The sequence below is a fragment of the Pteropus alecto genome, unplaced genomic scaffold, assembly GCF_000325575.1.
Source record: "Pteropus alecto unplaced genomic scaffold, ASM32557v1 scaffold74, whole genome shotgun sequence".
Lineage (NCBI taxonomy): Eukaryota > Metazoa > Chordata > Mammalia > Chiroptera > Pteropodidae > Pteropus > Pteropus alecto.
This window is the reverse complement of record NW_006436291.1, coordinates 2,926,664-2,935,708: the sequence shown is the minus strand read 5'-3', so window position 1 is coordinate 2,935,708 and position 9,045 is coordinate 2,926,664. Positions and strand designations below refer to the sequence as shown.

The 9,045-nt window shown below is 54.6% G+C and overlaps 1 protein-coding gene across 2 annotated transcripts in view; it reads right to left on the bottom strand.

Annotated features, from left to right (window-relative positions):
- Window positions 1-134: 134 nt before the first annotated feature.
- The window catches only part of MKI67 (marker of proliferation Ki-67), a 24,189-nt gene continuing 15,278 nt past the window's right edge, over window positions 135-9,045 (bottom strand). For both annotated transcript variants that reach the window (XM_025047511.1, XM_025047512.1), the window contains exons 13-16: window positions 6,435-8,243; window positions 2,934-4,591; window positions 1,779-2,213; window positions 135-330 (exon numbers count right to left, since the gene is read on the bottom strand). In XM_025047511.1, coding sequence (XP_024903279.1) covers window positions 265-330; window positions 1,779-2,213; window positions 2,934-4,591; window positions 6,435-8,243 — 3,968 coding nt within the window. In that variant the 3' untranslated portion in view covers window positions 135-264. The remainder of the gene's footprint in view (window positions 331-1,778; window positions 2,214-2,933; window positions 4,592-6,434; window positions 8,244-9,045) is intronic.

The window sequence follows — 9,045 nt, the reverse complement described above, 5'->3', positions numbered from 1 at the left end:
CAGACGCCCACCCCCACCCCGCGCCCCGCACCCCGCGCCCCGCGCAGCCTGAAAGTGTCTATCATTTTGTGAGCCATCCATGCCCTTTATAACTTCCAAGTGGGGTTTTGAATAGACCATTCAGAGCCAGCAGATTTTCAGCTTGCTTCTCCTAACCACCCAGACAGCATTATTTACAGAAGTCCTTTTTAAATTTACAGCAAACATTGTACTTGAGCTTATCGCTAAATTAAATTTACTACCTTTTTTCCCTCTTGAACTTAGCTAAATATCTTCATTGTCCCGATGGCTTCTGGTTCTCATTTTCCTGACGCACACATTGTCGTTCTCCTGTTTGGAAAGAAAAAGGTCACTCTTAAGTCATTTAAAACAACGATTTTCATAACTAAGTCTGCTCCGTAAAAACCCGAATCCTAACTAGGGGTGATCCTTTCTAGAAAATTAATTTTGAGGTTGGAGATGGGTTTTAAAACATCCTGTGAAAGTTACTTTTGTTTTTTAAACTATTTTTCTACTTGTTTTTTTTTTTAAACTTAAATAATTTGTCTTTTTGATGGAAAAGTTTGTAACATATTTTAAGTTAATACAAACAAAATCTCCACGCAAATACACAGATTTATACTAATTAAAAAATACTGCTTAGAAAAGCGAAACAGCAAGAATTAAAAAGTCCAAAGCTGAGTCTGAACACAAACGACCGGAAGAATTTGAATACTGAAATCCTGCGGAAGGCATCACCTCACGACAAAGCAAATGTTTCTCAATGACTGTGCCCTCGGGAAAAGGTCACGCGGGAGGCGTGCCCTCCCTCAGAGGCGGTGACGTGTGTCCCTGCGCTGCAGAGAGAGCGGTCACAGCACCAGCTACGAGGGCTGGGCACGGACACATCGCGTCTCTGCCGACCAGCTGCCTGCTCTGAACCTGAGCACTGGTGACCAAGGGTGGCGGGGACGTTCGATGGGACCTACGGCGGTGCTGTGACCATCAATCCAGCACACAGCAGACAAGTCGCTCCGGCCTCTGCAGCTGGCATCACACCAGACAATCATGTGTCAAGCAGTTGAGTCACACGCGGGTGCGAGAAACAGTCGAGTCACACGCGGGTGTGAGAACACAGGCCGATGGCGCCGCCTCCGGCTGACCGCCTGCTAAGAGGCAAGCGTGCCAGCTCGCCGAAAGCGAACAGATCGCCCTCTCTTTTAAACTAGCAAAATCAAGCCTCCCCCAGAAGAACCCCAACTGAGTGTGGCCATGCTCCGTGGAGCTACTCGGATGAGTCAGGTGCTGCCGAGTCAGCGGCACTTCCTGTCCTGACTTAAAGGGCACTTGATTGGGGAAGGTGACAGGACGCATCATTCCCCGGAACGGGAACTCTCACGGACGCTCCCAGCTTTACTCGTCCTCGCTTTTGAAAGGAACCCCCCTGAAATCGGACGGGGCCACCTTTGGTCTCCACCAAACAGGAGACCGAAGAAGCCACCTGTGTTAGTACGGGGCTGTGACAAGCAGACAGAAACTTCTAACGGGACAAATCTGTTCTTCCTGCACGAAGTCTTCACAACGTGAATTTACTATTCCAGCCGGGAATTCCCAAGACAGGCTTAACGACACACAGCGACGAAGACGTTTCAGATCTGCGCTGCGTGAGTGAGCGTTAACTGGGAGCCGGCAGTGCGTTATTATCTACAGTGGGTTTGATTTGCTTTTGCAACGTGGGGCCAAAGTTATTCTAAGAAACCTTCTGTGTTCATTAAAAACAATACCGGTAAATAACTTGCCTTTGTTAGACTTTCGGCAGATCGCTTGGCACTCCGGGTTACTCTCTGTTTGGGTTCATTCTCCAGAGTGTCCCCCGCAGGGGGGGCAGCAACCTTTCGGGGTCGCAGACACCCGCGGCCCGAACGTTTGGCTCCTTCCTTCTCTTCCCGAGCGTCCCCGTGGACGCCCGCTCTGCTGTCCCCTGCTTCCCCCGCGGCCCCGGCGGGCACCCTCCGCTGTCTTCCGGGTCGCGGGCGTGCTCCCCCTCCCTGGGCCTGGCCCCCCGGGGCAGGGTCCTCGGCTCCGTCTTCCAGATTCCGAAGCTTCATCTCTTGGGAGGTGTTCGGGGTCTTCTTTACATTGCGCCTCGTCGGAGCCTTTTCTGCTGACGTGAACCCGGGTCCTTGCTCTACTCCGCTGGTTTTATTTGGGCGTCTGGAGCGCAGGGACATGGCCTAAAAAATTCAAAAGACATCCACAAAATGCCAGTCAGGGGTAAGACAGAGCTTACAAAAAGTCAGGGGCAACTCAAAGGGGGACGCGTCTGAACATGTTACAGATTCCTGTCCTCGGATGCCCATCATCGAAGACATCCACTCTGTTCCTTTGGAGAAAGCGGCACCTCCACTGACACAGTGCAAACGAGGGACTCGGTCACCGTGTCACGGGTCCTAAGCAGCATGAGGGGCGTGGCAGAAAAACGCCATTACTCGGCAGTGAACGCAGCCCCCTCCTCATGCTTGGAGGCTCATCGCTAAGGCAGATGGGGAAGTCGCAATTTCTAAACGTTTACAGACTTCCCCACGCAGCAGGACCCTCTCTACGGACCAGTTCGCACAGCTGGCAGCCATGTCCTTCTCAGGACCCCCGCCCCATCCAGGGTTCCAGCCGCTAAACACCGACAGGCGTGTGGCTTCCGCCATGCTCGTGCCTGTGGCGTCTGCGGCCCCGCGTGCCTGCACGGCCGCGTCTTGTCAAAATCTGCCCACTCTCTGTAATCCCCGAAGGGCTACGCACGAGGGTCGGCGGTGACACAGTGTCGCCGGCGGACCCCTTGAGGAGGGATGGCCACGTGCAAATTCAGGTCCCACGCACAGCCTACACTAAACATGACACGGAAACGGACAACATCCATCCAACACGACAGCTAACGACCACGTGACAAACACCGTCACCTTCTCCGGAGGGGCCATGACTTCCGCCTTCTGTCGCTTGTTCTTGATGCTCACGGTGCTGCTGGGCAGGTCGGTCCTTTCTGCCGAAAGCCTCTGACTCCTCCTGTCCGTGACCGCGGGTCCGGGCGGTGGGCGCCTGTCTCTGGGAGCCGTCCGCTGCCGCTTCTGCAGAGGCGGGTCCTCTGCAGCGTCCGGTGGGCAAGTTCTTGTGCGCAGCCTCTTCGCTCCGGCCAAGTTCTCGTCTTTCCCGCGTTCCCTCGTGGGGGACCGGGAGACGCTCCCGTTCGGTGACCTTGCAGGGTCTTCCGTGGCCTCTACGCTGAGGGCCCTGGGGACTCTTCTGGATGTTCTCGCAGGTTTTCTTTTGTCCCGAGTCGGAGCCGGATCCCTCCGGGCGCTCTCGGCGTCGCTGCCCGGTGCCTCGTCCTGACCTGGGGCCGCGATGAGCTCTTGGCAGCCGGGCCGGTCCTCCGGGGGTGGAGGCTGCTCCGTCCGTGTCCGTAGTCGACGTCTGCTGCCCACTGCATTTCCCGCGGGGCCCAGCCTCTGCGCCACAGTCTCCTGACTCACGCTGGCTTTTTTATTTCCGCCGACTGCTGCCCTGTGTGAGCGCGTGGTTTTCCCTGACGTCCGTGTGGACTTCCTGGGGGCCGCTGGCTCCTCCTCCTCCACGTCCTCCTCCCTGGTGGGCGCCTTGCCCTGTCTCTTCTTGCTTGCTGCACGGATGCCTAGTTCTGGCCGTGAGGACTGGCGAAGCGTCTTCGCGGCTCGATCGTCAGTCCCCGGGCCATCCGTGTGATCTGAGGTTTGGAAGGGTCCTACGAGGCCGGCCAGGGCTCCCACGGCCCGGGCCATTTCCTTAGGTGCTCTTGGCCTCCTCTTGCTCCTAGTTACATTTTCTGCAGAGCCCGCCTTCTGTTCTGAAGTTTTCTTAAACAATTTGATGTCTTCATCATCGCCCTTTGGTTCTCGGTGTGAGCTCGTGGTTTTCCTTGACGTCCGTGTGGGCTTCTTGAGTGCCGATGGCTCAACTTCTATGTCCACTTTCCCTGGACGTTTCTTTCTACCTGCTGGTTCTGCCTGTGGAGATTTGCAGGGTATTTGGGCTTTGTCATCAGTCACTGGTGCCACTGTGTGGTCCGGTGTTCGGAAAAGCTCTTCGATGCCGGCCAGGTCCTCCGGGGCTGGGGCCTTTCCCTGGGGAGTTCTTGGCCTCCTCCTACTTCCAATTACAATTTCTGTAAGCTCCAGTTTCTGTTCTGGTGTTGCCTTAAATGCTCTGATGCCTTTATCATCACCTGGCTCTCTGGGCAAGTGTGTGGTTCCCCCTGGTGTTGGCGTGGGCTTCCTCGGTGCCAACGGCTCTTCCTCTATGTCCCCTTTCTCCAGGGGCGTCTTCCGATGGCTTTTCCTACTTGTCGATGTGTTGACTGGTTCTCCTCGTGGAGATCTGCAGAGTATTTGGGTTTTGTCGTCAGTCACTGGTGCCACTGTGTGGTCCGGTGTTCGGAAAAGCTCTTCGATGCCGGCCAGGTCCTCCAGGGGTTGGACCTTTCCCTTGGGAGTTCTTGGCCTCCTCCGACTCCCAGTTACATTTTCTGTGAGCTCCAGTTTCTGTTTTGGAGTTGCCTTAAAAGCTTTGGTGATCTTTTCATCACCTGCTGATTCTCTGGGTGAGCATGTGGTCCCCCCTGGGGCCCGTGGGGACTTCCTGAGTGCCAACAGTGCTTCCTCCACGTCCACTTTCTGGAGAAGTGTCTTGAGACCTCTGGTCCTAACAGTAGGTGTGATGAGTGGTTCTGCTTGTGGAGATTTGCAGGGCGTTTTGGTTTTGTCATCAGTCACCGGTTCCAGGGTGCGGTCCGGTGATTGGAAGAGCTCTCTGAAGCCGGCCAGGTCTTCCAAGGCTTGGACCTTTCTCTTGGGTGTCCTTGGTCTTCTCCTGCTCCCAGCTGCATTTTCTGCAGGGTCCGGTTTCAGTTCTGGAGTTGCCTGAAACAACTCGATGACTTTCTCGTCACCTGCTGGTTCTCTGGGTGAGCATGTGGTCCCCCCTGGGGCCCGTGGGGACTTCCTGAGTGCCAACAGTGCTTCCTCCACGTCCACTTTCTGGAGAAGTGTCTTTAGTCCTTTGGTCACAATGGTGGACGTGATGACTGGGTCCACTTGTGGAGATCTGCAGGGTGTTTTGGTTTTGACATCAGTCACCGGTTCCAGGGTGCGGTCTGGTGTTTGGAGGAGCTCTCTGAAGCCGGCCAGGTCTCCCAGGGATTGGACCCTTCTCTTGGGTGTTCTTGGCCTCCTCTTGCTTCCGGCTGCATTTTCTGCAGGGTCCAGTTTCTGTTCTGGAGTTGCCTTAAATACTTTAATTTCTTTATCATCACTTGGTTCTCTGGGCAAGTGTGTGGTTCCTCCTGGTGTGGGCGTGGGCTTCCTCGGTGCCGACAGCTCTTCCTCTGTGTCCACTTTCTCTAGGGGTGTCTTGAGATGGCTCTTTCTATTTGTGTTAATCGGTTCTGGTTTTGGAGATCTGGAGGGTATGTTGTTGGATCTGTCATCAGTCATTGCGTCTACGGTGCAGTCCGGTGTTAGGAGGAGCTCTCTGAAGCTGGCCAGCTCTCCCAGGGGTTGCTCCTTCCTCTTGGGCGTTCTTGGCCTCCTCTTGCTTCCGGCTGCATTTTCTGCAGGATCCACTTTTTGTTCTGGAGTTTGCTTTAAATGACTGACGTCTTTATCATCACCTCCCGCTTCTCCGTGTGAGTGTGTGTTCTTTATCATCACTTGGTTCTCTGGGCAAGTGTGTGGTTCCTCCTGGTGTGGGCGTGGGCTTCCTCGGTGCCGACAGCTCTTCCTCTGTGTCCACTTTCTCTAGGGGTGTCTTGAGATGGCTCTTTCTATTTGTGTTAATCGGTTCTGGTTTTGGAGATCTGGAGGGTATGTTGTTGGATCTGTCATCAGTCATTGCATCTACGGTGCAGTCCGGTGTTAGGAGGAGCTCTCTGAAGCCAGCCAGCTCTCCCAGGGATTGGACCCTTCTCTTGGGTGTTCTTGGCCTCCTCTTGCTTCCGGCTGCATTTTCTGCAGGATCCACTTTTTGTTCTGGAGTTTGCTTTAAATGACTGATGTCTTTATCATCACCTCCCGCTTCTCCGTGTGAGCGTGTGGTCTCCCCTGGTGTTGGCGTGGGATTTCTCAGTGCTGAGATATCTTCATCCATTTCCACTTTCCCAAGAGATGTCTTGAGACGGCTCTTTCTACCTGTTGGCATAGTGACTGGTTCTGCTTGTGGAGATCTGCAGGGTGTTTTCGTTTTGACATCAGTCATTGCGTCTACGGTGTGGTCTGGTGTTTGGAGGAGCTCTCTGAAGCCGGCCAGGTCTTCCAGGTGCTGGACCTTTCTCTTGGGTGTCCTTGGTCTTCTCCTGCTCCCAGCTGCATTTTCTGCAGGGTCCGGTTTCAGTTCTGGAGTTGCCTGAAAGAACTCGATGACTTTCTCGTCACCTGCTGGTTCTCTGGGTGAGCATGTGGTCCCCCCTGGGGCCCGTGGGGACTTCCTGAGTGCCGACAGGGCTTCCTCCACGTCCACTTTCTGGAGAAGTGTCTTGAGACCTCTGGTCCTAACAGTAGATGTGATGAGTGGTTCTGCTTGTGGAGATTTGCAGGGTGTTTTGGTTTTGTCATCAGTCACCGGTTCCAGGGTGCGGTCCGGTGTTTGGAAGAGCTCTCTGAAGCCGGCCAGGTCTTCCAGGTGCTGGACCTTTCTCTTGGGTGTCCTTGGTCTTCTCCTGCTCCCAGCTGCATTTTCTGCAGGGTCCGGTTTCAGTTCTGGAGTTGCCTGAAACAACTCGATGACTTTCTCGTCACCTGCTGGTTCTCTGGGTGAGCATGTGGTCCCCCCTGGGGCCCGTGGGGACTTCCTGAGTGCCAACAGTGCTTCCTCCACGTCCACTTTCTGGAGAAGTGTCTTGAGACCTCTGGTCATAACGGTGGACGTGATGACTGGGTCCACTTGTGGAGATCTGCAGGGTATGTTGTTGGTCTTGTCATCAGTCGCTGGTTCCAGTGTGGGGTCTGGTGTTTGGAGGAGCTCTGTGAAGCCGGCCAGGTCTCCCAGGGGTTGCTCCTTCCTCTTGGGCGTTCTTGGCCTCCTCTTGCTTCCGGCTGCATTTTCTGCAGGATCCACTTTTTGTTCTGGAGTTTGCTTTAAATGACTGATGTCTTTATCATCACCTCCCGCTTCTCCGTGTGAGCGTGTGGTCTCCCCTGGTGTTGGCGTGGGATTTCTCAGTGCTGAGATATCTTCATCCATTTCCACTTTCCCAAGAGATGTCACGGCACGGCTCTTTCTACCTGTTGGCATAGTGACTGGTTCTGCTTGTGGAGATCTGCAGGGTGTTTTCGTTTTGACATCAGTCATTGCGTCTACGGTGTGGTCTGGTGTTTGGAGGAGCTCTCTGAAGCCGGCCAGGTCTTCCAAGGCTTGGACCTTTCTCTTGGGTGTTCTGGGTCTTCTCCTGCTCCCAGCTGCATGTTCTGCAGGGTTCCGTTTCTGCTCTGGAGTGTCCTCACATGCTGTGACATCTTTCTCATCACCTTCCGGTTCTCCGGGCGTGTTCGTGGACTCCCCTGGGGTATGCGGGCGCTTCCTCTGTGCCGACAGCACTTCCACGCTCACCTTCTGGGACGGCGTCTTGACCTGCACGTTCCCCTGGGCTGGCGTTCTGAATGGTTCTGGTTCCGGAGGTTGAGAGCCCACCGTTGTGGTTCTGCTCTCTGTGTCCCCTGGTTCCCTGGCATGACCCGGGATCCGGAGAGGCCCGTGGCTGCCCCGGGCTCCTGCGGGGTCTGTGTCGTGCGGTCTCCCGAGGGCGACCGGGTCTTCCGGTCTCAGCGCCCGCCTCAGCTCCGAAGCCCTGGATCTCCTGGCGGCTGCTGCCTTTTCGGAATTTTCCTCCGATCTGTTGCTTTTCCTACATGTTTCGAAGGATCTCGCACTTTCCTTCAGCTCTGCCTCCGGCTTCTGCTCTCTCGATGGCGTCCTCCCCAGACGTCCTCCCCAGGTGTCCTCCACAGCGCTGGCTTCCGTGACTCCGTGCTCGCCCTCCGCACCTGGCGTCCGTGCGTTTCCGAGCTCCGCGGACCTTCTGAGCTTGTCTGCGCTGGATGCCGGCCGCAGAGGCTCCGCCTCCGGCGGTGCGCGGCCCATCTCTCCATTTACTATAAAGCGCTGTCGTCTGAAGGCCGAGTTTGTAGAGGTTTCCTCCGATGGCTCTTCTGGTGCATTCCGAGTGCTGGGGGACACCGCCTCTCCTGCAAGACACAAACGAGTACATGATAAATACATTCTGTTCACTGTGTTGTTGCAATCTGGTATTTCATCCTCACGAAATGTGGTATAAGAGCCAACCGTCCAGCCTCCTAGCCACCTGATAAAATTATGAGTCTGCTTACGTGGCCACAACTCTGTCTTACGTATGAACTGTGCACACTGAAACACAATGTTATTTGGTCACGAATTCCTAGGACGTGGTGAGGACCTGCATGAGTTAGATGAAAGAAAACAAAATTTCTTAAGAAGGCTCTCCTACAGGGTGCTGCCACGCCGTGTCTCAGGGGCCGGAACACAGACATCTGTTCTTTCAAGCGGGAAAAACAGCCATTTCTTCTTTTGAACCACAGATGCAATGACATGGCTTACACTCAGTCTAGCTGTTGTCCAGGTCACACTGAAACATCTACTTTTTGGCTCCGAAAGCATCTTCAGTGGAGCAGTTCCCTCTACGGCAGGAACTCGGTGCTGAATGGGAGTGAGGACAGGCTCGTGTCACCCATTCACACTCACACTGCGGCACGCTAACCTCCCCCCCGCCCCCGGAAGACTGGCAGGAATACTGCACAGTACGCACTGAGCTCTCTCCAGTAGTTTGCAATAATCTATGTTTGATTTACATCTGATGAGCGATCACTACGCTGTTCTGCTCATCACCCTCTGTACTTATAACAGATAGAGGTGGCAGTTTGATTATTAAAGGAATAAGCCTCTCCACCAAGTCACCGAATGCCAATGCCGGTTCAACCGCTGATAAGAATTTCCCCTGAAAACAAGAACAGA